Source organism: Antennarius striatus, chromosome 4 (genome assembly GCF_040054535.1).
Source record: "Antennarius striatus isolate MH-2024 chromosome 4, ASM4005453v1, whole genome shotgun sequence".
Lineage (NCBI taxonomy): Eukaryota > Metazoa > Chordata > Actinopteri > Lophiiformes > Antennariidae > Antennarius > Antennarius striatus.
This window is the reverse complement of record NC_090779.1, coordinates 21,574,511-21,589,494: the sequence shown is the minus strand read 5'-3', so window position 1 is coordinate 21,589,494 and position 14,984 is coordinate 21,574,511. Positions and strand designations below refer to the sequence as shown.

The 14,984-nt window shown below is 42.0% G+C and overlaps 1 protein-coding gene across 1 annotated transcript; it reads right to left on the bottom strand.

The window, feature by feature from the left end:
• Positions 1–9,444, bottom strand: hyal4 (hyaluronidase 4). Its single transcript, XM_068312810.1, has 4 exons — positions 9,306–9,444; positions 3,967–4,956; positions 3,070–3,159; positions 1–2,984 (listed from the first exon to the last, which is right to left on the bottom strand). Exons 2-4 carry the CDS (start codon positions 4,921–4,923, stop codon positions 2,469–2,471), a joined length of 1,563 nt encoding a protein of 520 aa, XP_068168911.1. The 5' UTR covers positions 4,924–4,956; positions 9,306–9,444; the 3' UTR covers positions 1–2,468.
• Between the last annotated feature and the right edge of the window lie 5,540 nt (positions 9,445–14,984).

The window sequence follows — 14,984 nt, the reverse complement described above, 5'->3', positions numbered from 1 at the left end:
TACACTGAAGAAAACACTTTATTTGCAGTGCATTTACATTCAGATATTTGTGAGGAGTTGCATAGTTCCTGTTGCGTATTTGGTTTACAATCTGGAAAGACAGAACACTTAAAGTGCAGGATGTAGTGATGAATGAAATCCAGTTCTTCTGACCTGAAATGCAGAATGCAGGCCCATCTGAGATGAAAATACTGATTCAGTTTAGACCAGGATGAGTGTGAAAAAGACATGACAGATGCTGCATGTTCAGACCAGAAAGTCTGAGTTGTTAGGCAATGACATTCTAAAAGACGGCCCAGTCTGACCCGGGTCTCAGGTCCAATGCTGTTCTGGATGTGGTCTGACTTTCTCGAGGGGAAAGTTAGATTCACCATTAGAAGTTAGATATTAATGAAAATTAAAAAAAATTAATGAATAGTATACCTATAACGTGACATTATTCTCATGTTAAAATGTTTACTCAATATCGTATTTAAGTCATACATGTAAATTTGATGTTCCACATGATGGTATTTCTAACCCACTTTTGAAAGAATGCCAACAACATGTTCATGTGTGCAATGCTCAGATGAAAAATGTAAATTTCACCCATTTCTGGGGATTTAGAATATTTTTGATGAGTAGCATGAAGTAATATAATGTGTACGTGTTTGTTTGTTTGTTTGTTTGTTTGTTTGTTTGTTGTCCATGCTCTTCATTTGTTTAGAAGAATGACAGCAGCTTTTTGTTAAGCTCCAGAAACGTAAATATTTGTACATAATTGTTTCAGACAAATTAATTTTGTCCAAATTTCCCCCATTTTCAGTACAACAAAGAATAACTGACATGTTATTTTTTAGGCGAACAGTTCCTTGAGGTGAGATCTCCATTTTCGGTAATGTTTTGGAACGTACTTCAACTACTATAATTAGTGTACCGACTTTGTTGATAATATATTCCCAGAAACACAGAGATCTGCTGAGTCTTGTTTTCAGTTGGGTAGGACTCTTTTTTTCATCCTGTTCACTGTTTTGTCATAGAAACAATATGTTTCTATTAGCTTCAAAGACAAAGACACAACTGTTTGGTCTGCAAGATATCAAAAGTTCAAGAAACAGGCTCATGTATGAGCTGTTTCTTTGCAACCTCTATTTCAAGAGTACAACATAAACAACAGTACAAATAATAGACAATTTATATTCAATATAATGTCAAGTATAATAACAGCTTATTGCTGAGAATAAAACAAGTTTCATTCCACTGCAAATAAACCAAATGCAGCAATTCTGATCTGACATCTGATGTCTTCAGAAACAGCACCAACTAAACGTCAAACATTAATGATTATCTTCAACACCTTTGATTTTCATTAAAGGTTGTTTTCTCCAAACTCAGGGATCACTAGAGTCACATTTTACGGTGATTTGACCGACCATGATTCCTCTAATCCAATCCTCGGCTCAGCAGCGAAAGTGGATGATCAGTCCAACCTTTCTCTTTGTCGAGGATGACCCACTCATTCCATCCACTAATCCACATTCCTGAAAGAACTAATGCAGTTGATGGCAAAGAAGGCAGTGCAGATTTGTGGCAGAGTTTACCCAGCATTCACCTGGTTGGACCAAACCTCTATCAACACGTCAAAACTCTGTCTTTTAAAGTGCCGTCACATTCCTCCTATAGGAGCCGTTTTAATCATTAATACGTCGATCAGATGATGTTCCCCTGTTTGAATACCTTTTTGTCTTTCTGTGCACATTCGGGATTCCCAGTGGACGACCCCATGACCTTTCTTGTAGGGTCAACTGTGTGTTATGTTTAACACCAGATAGCAAATGTAAGCATGTATACTGGCCAAACTAACTGGTTAACATGTCATGAACGTTACACCAAACCTGCTTTACATTAGCATGCTAACACTGTGTCACCATGCTGACATTAGCATTTAACTCAAGGCACAGTTGTTTCTGAGTACAGCACCAAACTGCTAGGATTGCTGTTGACTCAATGCTTTTGCAGAGGTGGTCAGATCATCTAACTGAATGCCTCCTGACAGTCAAGCTGATCTGGCATCGAGATTTTTGTTTTCTTTTCGTTCAGCTGCTCTTTGACTATGTTCACATTACAAACCTTATTTTCCAATCCACTCCGTTTGCTCAGATCACATTTGATCACATTCATAAGTACAAGTGACTTATATCTGGCTCTAATATCCTCTGAAACACACATCGATATGCTTTGGAGTCGACTCCGTCACCACAGCTCACTAACAGCTCTCCTCCTGAACGGAGTCACTTCGACCGATATTTGAGGTTCCAATAGAACCTGCTATTGTTAGTTCAATTCATGTTTGTCAAGTTGATCAAAGGAATGCATGAATAGAAAGTATCAATAAGAGTAAACAGCATTTGTTGGTACAGTAATGTTCTGAGTACAAATCCAGCAAAAAGACCAGGATGTCTCCATTTTCAATCCAAACTCCTGCACCGTCATACGAAGGTCCTGAATAAACACAAGTTCAACAGGAGGACGAAGAGCATCAGATGAAGGCTGTATCCGCTCCGTGATGCCGAGCTCTCCCTCCCCTCCCACCATTCACCCTGCTCGTCCTCCCACTCTGTCCTCCGCCTCTCGTGCTCATCCTCCTCCTCCTCTTCCTCCTTCCCGTCCCCCCACGGCCCGTCATCTTCCCTCACTTTGTTGATGCTGTCACAACTCTCGCCCTGGTGGCCTTCATAGCAATGGCAACGAAACCTCTCGGTCAGCAGCTGCAGCTCGTGTTGCGAGTGCCACCCGGTGATGGAGAACTCCCCCTCCGTGGAGAGTTGGATGCGGTAGCTGTTGGTACTAAGGTGGAGGTAGTGGCGGGCGAGAGGGTCCCGTCGGACGCATCGACCGTTCCCCTGACACAGGAAGTCGCTGCAGACCTCGGCAGCTCGAGTCACGTTGGTGATGTACTGACCCAGGCGGTACTTCAGGAAGGCCTTCACCTTGGTGCAGTTATGCTGAGTATAACAAAAGCACATAATGGAAAGTCTAACTTTTGGATAATCAGGAGGTAGCAAAGACTTTATGGCAAAAGACACCCACCCTGGAAGAAGTCAGGTTCAGGTCTCCCCAGATGACAAATCCCGCAGCTCCCAGAGCAGCACTCTCCCCAATGGTATGAATCAAGTCTTTCTGCAGAGAGCACACAAGTGTAGATGTCACATGACCCCAATGTTTGATCCAGAACGTCAAAGGAACATTAGAGGAAAAAGTGTTTCTGTATACTGCAGGAATCAATGACAACCTTCCTGTCAGAGGCTGGAGACTCCAAACAGTGATATAAAATAATAGTGATGATGAAAATATAAACCAAAAAATACTAATGTACTAACACTAATAAAGATACCTTTCCAATCATTGAAGTTTGGATAAATGCACACCAATCCCTTTAATGATTAAATTTAATTATAGTCAGAAGTCAGAAGGCCTTGCGGTCTGGATTTGGATCCCGGACCAGCACTTGGTCATCCTTGCAGTAATGCACAATAATGACAATAAAACGGAACCTTGGACCAATATATTTTATAAGAACAGAGAAAATTTTCTATAGAACAAAGACCCACAAGTTATTGTTCATATTCTGTTGAAAGAATATTTTCCCCACACAGGTCATTAACTCATAAACAAAGAAATTTAAAGGAAAGTCATTGAATTAAAATTCCTTCAAGGGATGTTTCACCCAGAGCTTCACTTCCACAGATCTCCACTAGGTGACAGTAAATCACAAACAAAGGACTCATCCATCAGTCAGTGCAAACAAATCAGTTATTACCACTGCAAGGTGCAGAGACACTGATAAACCTCTGAATGAGTTTAATAGACTTATGACTCTAGAGATGAACATTTTCCTTATCTTCTCGGAATAGGTGTGTGTAAATCATGTGTAATAGTGAGCTCATGGTAAACAGACTACTTTATTGTGAGAAGCATTGCCCTTACGGTGGTGAGGAAGGTCAGTGCATCGTCTCTGTAGCCCAGCCTCAGGTACACGTAGGTCGGGAGGTCATACTCTTTAGAAGTCAGCGAGGCGACGCGGAGCGACTCTCGGATTCTGTGCCGGGAGAAGTGCAGGTTGCTGATGCTGTTGGTGTGACTTTTCCTGATGGCCACAGATGGGAAGAGCGCCGTGCTGCTGTTCCACAGCCACTGCAGCTCGTCGTTCCTCAGTCTCTCCAGCAGGGGGCACAAGCCTGTGTAGTTCTGATCATGGAGGTTGTAATTGTGGCAGTCAGGGTAGAGGTAGAAACCCCAGAGAGTGTTGGGGCGAAGGAGTATCCCTAGCTGAATAGTCCTCTGCATGAACGCCCTGGCGCTCTTCTCAAAGCGCCGTCGTGCCAGCTCCTCCACCTGTGCTTCCGTCACGTTAGCGTACGCCCTGGCGGTCAGCTCTCTCGACTTGCGTCGATAGATATCTTTCTTGTGCCAGTTACGGCTCCACTGAGGCCGCCAGAACTCCCAGTCAATGATGGCCAGCCCACGGATGTCCTCCACTGGGATGAAGTGGTTGATGTCCTGGTAGGCCTTGAACAGGTGGAGGTCAAGGCTGCAGTTCTGCGGCAGGCCGCCGTGCACAGCCACGCCCTGCGGCGTGTAGTGAGGGTAGTAGCCCAGTCGATTGGCGTAGAATATGGTCACGTTTTGGCCCGTCCACTCGGCACGAGGGCTGCCGTGGATGTGGAAGAGGCGGTCGATGTTAGTGGTGATGTTGTACTTGATGGTGCACATGTCCAGAGGGGCGTTCCAGGCAGCGATGAAGGGCTTCCGGCCAATCAAAGGCAGCTTGGCAGGTTTTTGTCCGAAAGCAGCATGGAGAAGCAGGAGCAGCCAGGAGCAGATGAGGGCGACAGGTACGAGGTGGTGGGAGGAGGATGCCCCGCCTACTGGCACTGCAGGCATCCTGGGGTTCAAACGGAAGAGCTGTCAATCATCCTGAGTAAAGAGAAAGGACAAGAGAAGGAAGCCAACATTACTCAAACGTTTTGTAATATGTTCCCTTTTAACCTCCAGCAGTCACATGACTACAGGTGTCGAGAAGAGAAAACTTCATTTATGCAGATGATGTTGGGCGTGGATTAAGACAACATGGCGTCACGTCTCCTAAATGATGCTGACACGTTGACAGACTCAGCAGTCCAGACAATTATCCCAATTATATATAAGTATGTAAGTCTTTAATGACAATGTGGAACGTCTGCAGAAGTCTCTGTCGCTTCGTTTGACCCTCTGACTGTTTTTATGTTCTTACTGTGTAATGACTTTATGGAAAACTGGTCATCTACAGCTTCTGCTCTGTAAATTTGTTCCATAACAGCTGCAGCCTACGCTTTCACATTGTGATTCTGAGTAAACACTTTTTTCATGTTTAAGTAGGTAAAAAAAAAAGCACAACATCTGATTATAAAGAGCAAAAAAAAACCGAAAACAGCTTTTATTTTACAGCTGTTAACATTTTAGCCAAAATCCCTTGCCTGTAGAAAGCACCAGTTATTTTTTTGGATTCTAGTTTCCCAAGTTTCCCACTAGATATGAAAATTATCACAATTACTGATCAATGTCATTTCTGCTCAACCATTGACTGATTTACGATAATGCACGCAGATTATCTCCTGTCTTGACAGACGTGAGTCATTTCCACAACTTCCAAAGGTCAGAGATCACAGAGCAGGAGCTCGTTGACACCCAGGTTTTTGGTGAGAGGACTTAAGCTGGATAGACCACGGCTGCTTTGCTGTCGACATCTAGTCCTCCTCTGACCAGAGCTGAAACCTCAGGCCATAATGACAGGCTTCCCTGCCAGAAGTCTCAGTGCTGGCTGTGCCTCTGCGTCCCACATACATCCAATCAGCTTGACCTCTGCACTTCGGTTTCACTCTGTGTCACGCAACAATTTAAGTTTTTAATTATTACTAGCTATGTGCTAGCATCTCAACACCAGGCTGACCTTCCTACAGCTAGACTGCATTTACCTGAGTCAGGATTTGCACACATTGCCGGTTGAACACAGGATCTTATTTAAACCAGGGTAGTATATCTGATGAAACATGATGGTTGATTCTTTTGCAGATGACCCAAATTTGATTCTTACAGTTCTGTTCTTTTTTCACTATTTCTAAATATAATTCCAAAATTCAACCAATTTTTGCTACTTTTATTGTAATGACTTGGGAGTTCTGGGCACACGGAGAGTATATGATGTAAATTCCATCATTTAACACAATCCATAATCTGCAAACTGCACAAGTGAAAATACGGCTGACCCATATTAAAGTTAAGGAGTCTTTTAGTCTATGAGCTGTGACAGAATGGAGAGCACACTGGTCTAATGGGTACCTATGTAGCCAAGATGGTAAATGCAGGTTCAAACCCATATACACGTAGCATTAGCAGCAGTTAGCACTGTTAGCGGCCAAAGCGTGCATGTTAAAGGGCCATACAGCCATCACTTTCAGAAAAGTCTTTACTTTTTAACTGTAAGAATCTTTTACAGCTGTCAACTCACTGCATTATTTAAACTTCAACAAAACATGAACAAATCTGTATAACAATAAAACAATTAATCAACTATTTCACTATTTCTCCTCAAGTTTGTATCAGTCAATCCCCTCTTATAATATCAAACAGTCCCTATACTATATTATTGTGTTAGTTCAACTGCTAACACAATCTTTATTTTATATGTTTGCAGACACATTCAATCTCCCATTATGTTCACCTTATATTTTCACCTTATAACTTAAATGAATCTTATTATTTTCCCTTGTCTGGATAAAGTTTTTCTTTGTGTTGCTGCATGGTTTTCCATGTTTGGGAGTAATTTGATGAATTCAATATGTGAAAACAGTTCACTGCACAAATCCAGCTGTGCTGCAGTAAATGCAAAGTAGTATGGATGGATAATGTCTTTTAGGTGATGCAGAAGTCGTGTTCATCCTAAACCTCCCATGATTTATATATAATTTGATAAAATCCTGGTCAATATTTAAGGTGCGACTGATTTTGTTCTCATGTAGATCACATCAGGTATCACAGTCTAATTCCAACTTCTAGGACTCGTTCTCATCAAAAGCCCAAAAAATTCCTGAGTGACTGCAGTTTGGGTTGTCCTAGAAGACTCAGTAGGACCAAGCCAGTGTGTGCTGTGGTGATAAAAGGTGGTGGGAGCGGTCTCAACTTGAGAGGACTGGAATTCATGTTTAAAGTTTGGCTTTGCGTCAAAGCGAATTATTTATCCAGAGCAGTTTGGAGCCATTGGTCAGTCTGGCATTGATTAAGATAAGACTTTGTTGATGTCTGCGGTTCTTGTGGGACGGCTCTGCTCATTGAGCTAAAACGAGAAAGACACGGTCCAATTTTCTGTGTCTCTTTTGGAAAATTGGGGTGAACTTGAGCAGCATTTGAAATTTCCTACTGGTCTCTTCCTGCTGGTCTCTGCTGGTTAAATTTCTGAATCAGGTGATGAGTGGCAAAAGTGAAGATGAGACAAGGCAGGGAAGGGAGGGCGTCATCCTGCAGCTCCCTTCAGATGGGAAAGAAGAGGACATCTTGAGCACAGTCAGACATGCCAGGAGAAGCTGAAGAATGACCCGTTTGATGTTTGGGAATCAAACCAATCCCTTAATCAAGGGTCACGGGGCCGGAGCCTGACCCCCCTCATGGACGACACCTGTCAGAAAAACCTGCTCCAACGGTAGCCTGGTGTCACAAAGTCACGTTACCAGGAACAGCCAGGATCTGAAAACATTTCTGACTCCAGCCGGGTAATTTACTTGGTCATTTGCTATATCTTTAAAAGTTAATGTCCTGAAGAAAATCACCATTAGTGTTTTTGGGCTGTTGCTCTTCAGCATGAAGACGTTATGCGGAACCTGAGCTGCCTTTGCTGCCTGAAGTTTGGGCTCTCTGAGCGGTTAAATTTCATGGATTATATCCATCATAAATTCATAGAGTTAAAGGTGTCGTCTTTGTACTTCTCATTTTGACTGATCAAATAGTCTCAAAGCAGGATGATGTTTGTATGACAGTAATTCCTCAAATTCCACAAAGCTTCTACCAGTTCTTTGGAGTTTTAATCACATGATTAACAGATCGTCATCACATGATGATCTGTCTCTCAATCTTTGACTTCCGGGAATCACACAAAACTGTATGAAGCATGTAATCCAGAGGAAATCTACCAGTCCAACAAATAATCCTGGTCACTGAATGTGGTTGTTACTCATGTTGCTCAACTGGGAGGCTGAAAACAAAATCTGTACAGCCAGAAACCACCAAATGTGAAAACCCGAGGCTCCAGGAATCACACTTAACTCTGAGATGGAGAAACCAGCCGGACGGGATGGAGTCAGATCTGATGAGAATAATGATTTAAAAATATGGTTTGTTTCCATGGCCACAGATGAGGAAGGCGTGGTCATTTGAAGTAGGTAGTAGCTGATTGGCTACTTCAAATGCTAATGCAAATTATTTGAATAACTCGTTGTTATTTTATAGATTTTTGCAGGGTAGAATTCTCAACTGCAGGATTTTATTATCGATGAACTCAAAATTGTCATGTTTCTACAAGATATTTCTAACCAAAGTTGCCACCGATTTCGAAATCAGCTGTGAAAACATTCTGATATGGTGTAAATTATTCATCAGAGTTCTCCCTCCTCAGATATGTGGAGTTTCCTCACTGTAACTGAGAAAATAAAACCACAACGTTCAGTTATAACACGTCCTGTTCATGCAAACACAACAACTTCTCCTCTGATCTTATTGGTCAGATTAACACCACAGCTCCACGCACCATCCTACCATCCATAAGCAGAAAAGAGCTTTTTATAGACAAGCTTTAATCCCGCTGTTGGTTTCTCAAATCTGTGACCTCCCGTGTTGTCATCCTGGTTGTTTACTGTAACCTATCATGAGTCAGAGCATCTGCTCAATGACTGAAACTCCACCTAAACAGGCCTCTAAACGGCTCCGTTACAACAGGCATGCAGCTTGGATGAACACACAACTCTTATACTTGAGAAATGCATTGCTGTACGTCTGATTTCTAAATCAGAGAAACTCTCTTCGAGGGTATTGTTAAGGACCGGCCAACATTCCTGGCATGACAGTCCACCCCTCCCCTTTCCTGCAACAACCAAAACATACACTTGTGCTGTAACACCCAGAGCTGGTGCCTCCGTCAAAAAAAAGGGGGGGGGCACCCACGTTTTGTTTTCCTGGTTATGCTGCACAAGAAAAGCCGCACTTTTGGGAGACAAATGAGAAAAACAAAAACTTTGTACCTGTGTTCAACAGCTCTCCTGCAGATGCTGCACGCCAAACATTAAGGAGCAGTCCAGCAGGGAGGTGGGGGACTCTTCCTCGGGGTCACCACAGGGGGGTCATGGCAGCCCTCCGTCCTGTCCGTCCAGTGGATTTGAATTCATTCCTTCAGTCTGAAACACAAGCCAGTCATCCACACTTATATATAGCTGAGAGAGGAGAAGGAGGAGAAAGCGTCATCACCACCACAACACAGCGATTAGAGAACAGAGAGGGGGGGTGAGAGAGAGGGAGGTTTTAAATCCCTGTCCTTCCTCCCTGGAAGGAAAAAGTCTCGGCTCATCCACTGCAATCAGTATCAGGAAGGACGACACATGTAAACACAAAGTTGTAGTCAGCAGATGCCTGTGTGTGTTTGTGGATGTATTCTTGTGTGTTTGTTTGTGTTCCTGTACTTCAGTATTTAAACACCCACCATCATAAAAATGTGTTTTTCAGGTTGAAGGAGCAGAAAAATTCAGGTGGTTTGGAGTGGACGGAAACTTATTTATAATATACTGAAGTTTTAGGTCTATGTTTTGTTTTTAATCTGGGCTCTTATTAAGTGCTAAAGACCACAGATACTTCATGAAGTTGTACATTTGTGTCTTACAGTCAATTCAAATAGTTTGATTGTAGGAGGTCAAAAGTTTGGCCATGAAGACAAAGACAAAAAAGTTTTTAAAGTGTTTGACTGTCTCTACATTTTCACGTCGCACTGACCACAGGATGTGACGTTACGCCTGTAATAACTACCTGAACGCGCCGTCAGCATGGACGCTAAGTGGTCAGACTTGCCTGTAAAGACTTTAATAATACATTATCCTTCTGAAGCTTTCACCATTATTCCATTGGCGTGCATGTAATATTTAAATACTGAATTTATGCTTGCAAAAAGCAAGGAAGTAGTAGACATGAATGTGATTCAAAATTCAAAATATTTATCAGGCCTCAAGGATTCCCATGATGCATTTCTGCTGAGCTCCTTTCACGGACACCATGCCTATAAACTGTATGAGTTTAAAATATGAAATAGGAAACATTCAATGGACTGTATGTTCATGCATGAAGAGCACCTGTTCTTGAATTCTGCTGGACATTGAACTGGGAACCCTCTTTTATTATTGCTCTGTTTAAAACCACATGAACTGAAGACATCTAGAAAATCTATGCGGCAGATAACCGGGGAATCATCACATGCTGACACATCTTTTACAGTTTTCTATGTCAGATTCATGTGCGTCTTGATTCGTATTTTGACTTCACTTTGCAGCAAAGTGGGGGCTGTGCTGATAGAAAGCCATTCTATGTGGACCCTGCACTTGAACGCAACCCGAGCTGAGATTCCAGTGGTTCACCACACAAGCTTACAACCAGGAGACAAAAGTCACCGTGAACTCCATCGCATCCAGTCCGGAGGTTTAATATGGGCATGGATTTTCCCTGCAGTGTTTTTGTTCTGAGTAAATATCATCCAAACATGCAGTTACGGCAATTTTCTGCAGCAAATATAGTTTTTTATTTGTTTAATTGTACGTTATTATTAAGGTACAACAGTAAATCTTCACGCTCATACGTCTGAAGATGATCAGGAGCGAGTTTCTGACCAAGGCCACTGCTGGAGAGAGAAATAATAAAATGCAAAAGAAACATTCTGAACGAGTGCAATAATAATCATTCATTTCTAAATGTTTGCACAAAGATATGCTAAACTTTTTCTATAATTTACTCTTATATTAATGTTTGCTTTGATCTCTTTCATTTCTCTTTTTCCTTTCCATGTTTTGCTTTTCACGTTGTTTTCATTTTTATAGCCCCATATTTTTTTACTTACCTCCATCCGCTCCACGTTATATTTGCACACACACTGTATGTCTTCCAGTTCTTGTACATATTTATTCCTTTAATGTGGCTAATTTGCCATGAGACCAAAGTTTCCATGCTTGGGAACTTCCACGCTCCGACAGTAAGACCACTGTCTTCATTTCTTTTGATTATGTTAGTTTTCTTTTGCACACACTGAACTGATGGAATCATTCCATAAACCTTTATCCTGTTAAAGAACAGACTGGACTCATCAGGGATTCTAATAAGGCTGTGAAATGTTCAGACCCAGGGTCAACAGGAGGCCGCCAGCCTGGAATAGGAAGTCAAATGAGGATGAGACGGCTCGATCTGAGATGACGCTACCCAGAAAGACACATTTCTGTGGCCGTTAGACTCGTCTTCATGGTCGTCAGACTTGCATCACCCTGCCTTATAATATACAAAATATAAACACTGGACCTAAACATCTATACCTTTGTTTCACCGAGGACACAAAGGTTTACCAAAAAACAAATCTACCAGAAACCGACGTTGTGACGTCAGAACTGGCGTGTTTGTGTGTTTTCTATAAATCACCGGGTTCTTGGAGCCAACATTTGATGTTCTTCTTTTCTTTTTTTTCCTGGCTTCTGTGTAATTAGTCATCAGAGACTCCCTCAGATCTCTCTGAAGTCTTCAGGTGCTGCAATTTTCTCTGATTTGCTGCTGTGGCTGAGCATTCAGTTTCATCACACACACACACGCACACGCAGACACGCACACAGACACACACACACACACACACACACACACAGGAGCGGGACATTGCGACAGCCAATCAGAAGCCATCAATTGCAGATAGTATTTAGATTCTCTGCATTTGTTTTCTGTGTTTGATGGTGTTTTCTGATGCTCACATCAGCAGCTAAACACACTTAAAAACCAAGTGGTGGGTTGGAAAATTCCTTTGTTTTATTCTGCTAAAAGTTGTTTCCAGGTGACCCTTCCTGGATAAAAAGCTGACTTCTATTAAAGCCTGAAAAAATAAAAAGGAATGTGACAAAAACAAAAACATGAAGCAAGGAGCTGCAGCTGCTGTTTTCCTAATTGTGTCTTCATGTTTCATTTGCTGCACGAATGCCATTTTGAGGTTAGCATGGTGGCGTCAGGGTAGCACTGTCACAACACAGGAAAGAGGTTCTGGGTTCATATCCACCCGATGTCTTGGGACTGCTCTGTTTGTGAATGCTCTTTGTGTCTTTTTGTTCTCATCGGTCACTCCGCTTTCCTCCCACAACCAAAAACATTTAAACCGTCGCGTTTCAGTATTAGATTAACTGATTACCAAACAAAAGCCCAGTGAAGACCTTCTTAAATTGAACTAATAAAATCATGTCCACATCACGTCAGATGGCCAGAAGGTCCGAGTTGACTGGAGGGTCACTTCCACCCAGAAGACAATTTGCATCTCGTGTGAAAAGAAATGTCAGCATCCCTTTCCCAAAGCTCACCACATAGTTTCTGTGCTTATATTTAACCAAAGACAGCTTTGACGTCAGCCACAAGTCAGAAAGGCTTCAGGGCAGGAAGGACTTGTGCATCAGACGCCGACACTGAAGGACATCTGAAGGAGACACCAGGGCCGACTGTCGGCATCTGATGGACGTTCTAGGGCTTCAAACATGGTTCCTTTGCTGAATTCACCCAAATTAAATACATTAAATACATGATTTAAATCTAAGGGAACCGCCTTGAGTTCTAGGAAAATCTGGCAGATCTTAACTTGATGCCTGACAGCGTTTAACCTTGAACATTAAAGCTATAATATTTAACAGCTTCAGCTATACCAGTTTTCCCAAATGTTTTCAGCGGCATTTAAACCAGAGGAACTTTTGGATTTTGTTTTTAGTATTTGTGAGTTTCATTTTGCCGTCTGTTGCTTCCATTGTAGATGAAAGACGTCTCCAGATGGGACGTTGCAGAGATGGAATGAAACTCACCTCCATAAGTATCCCTGAACATTTCTCCATTATTTCAGATTGATTATCAGCAGCAGAGGTGTTTAATGAGAACAATGAAGACATCTCCACCTTTCCATGTGCCTCCATAAATCTAAAAAAAAAAAAAAAAGTGAACTATAAGGTTTGAACTCTCCACCACACTGACGCTGATGGTGGTACTGACTTAAAGTTGCACACACAGGCATACACTCTTACAAATGTTCAAATGAATGCAAACTCAGACTGATTTCATAAGACCTCTACCCCAGGGAGTGTGAAGGAAACCGCATTCCAGTGGGCGGAGGGCTGTATTGAATTCTTCTGGCCCGACATTCTGATCCTGACTGCAGATTCGTTTCCAGCACCTCTGGATGAAAGGCCCACCCTGAGCCCATGCAAGTCTCTCTTTTTCTCACCCCCCCCCCCCCATCCCCGCAGTGAAACCTCAGCATCACTAACTCTGGTGGTCAGAACCTCCTGACAAACATATGGATCGTGTTAGAGAAATGTCGGCGCTCAGACTGCGAGGATCCTCGCGCCACTTCAAAGGTTTGGACTGTAATGAGGCAACAGGCCAGCGGAGGAAGTTACAGCCGAGGGTCAGTTTGTGTTCAGTGCTCACTGTATGAGATGGAGATGGAAACTGAACTCCTGCAGGATGAGGGATGACAGAAATCTAATTTAACTTCTTGTACTTGCGACGCTGCAGTTGAAGGTCACCATCTTTTCATCAAGATTTGACGTATTTGTATTTTAACTAGCATCAGCTTTAGTTCTGCATGTTTTACACCACGAGTTTTTAAACTCCTGTTGATCTTTTCCAAACCACTTCTTAAGTTTTCAAATTTCCTTCCAGGCAAGATTTCTTTTTATTTCCATGAAAACTTGACATTCCCTCTGCAATAATTCGCCCCAGCCAGCATTTTGTTGACTTTGGATATTTAGAGAAACTATATTTTTTGACAGCGGTAATATTAACTCTACACTATTTTCTAAAATACACGCAAGCCCAAAACCATTAATCAAAAATAGAAAAAGAATAACGGCAACACTGTTCTTAAAAAGTGAGGACAAAAATCTCCAGCGCCCCCTGGTGGTCATCTGTGGTACATGTCATAATTTCCTTTGGCTAGTTGAGCAAAAAATATAACTAAAATAAATAAGTATATTAGTTTGGTAATGTGAATGCACGTTGTTATCACGTTGTTATAGTATGAGTTATTTCTATATGTTCAACACAGGAATTATGACTGAATGAATGAAATCGGATACAAAGATGTTCACCACTAAATGTGAACAGAACTCTCAGGGCCGGAATGAAATAAATTTTACAATAAATTTGTCTGCAATCAGAATATCTGCTGGGCTCTCTTTAATTCCACTGACAAATCCAGACTTGAAGAACATCCAAGCAGCAAGACCTTCATTTGCCATTAGAATATGTTTGGTGCATTTCTTTTGTGTCAGCTAAATACGTGGAATCCAACACGTGGTCATGTTAAACTATGTTCTTCACAATGTCCTATTTGTCGTGTTTGCTTAAATTAGGGCCATAATGCCCCCAAAATGAACAATACAAACAGAGACATTTGTGTAGAGATTTAACATTGGGTATAAATGGTGTCAGGTTTGGTAGAACCTATATACACAATTTATATTTTAATCTCCATGACCCAGATTATGATTCAGATCTGGATCCACTTTGACACAAGTGGCACAGCATCAGGAGTTATCCATGGCTGAGGCTTTTACATATGTATACTTGACGTTGGCAGCATGTGTGTTGAAGTGCGTGAAGACCAGGGCACCAGGGTCTCTGGATATCAAACACAAGGGAAACAAAGAGGAATGGTC

Excerpts from the sequence above, each read along its gene's own strand:
- hyal4 (XM_068312810.1), bottom strand. The coding sequence starts at position 4,923 with ATGCCTGCAGTGCCAGTAGGCGGGGCATCCTCCTCCCACCACCTCGTA. Across the intron at positions 3,160-3,966 it reads CACTGACCTTCCTCACCACC|AAAGACTTGATTCATACCAT; the intron begins GTAAGGGCAATG and ends TGCTCTCTGCAG. Across the intron at positions 2,985-3,069 it reads TGAACCTGACTTCTTCCAGG|CATAACTGCACCAAGGTGAA; the intron begins GTGGGTGTCTTT and ends TGTTATACTCAG.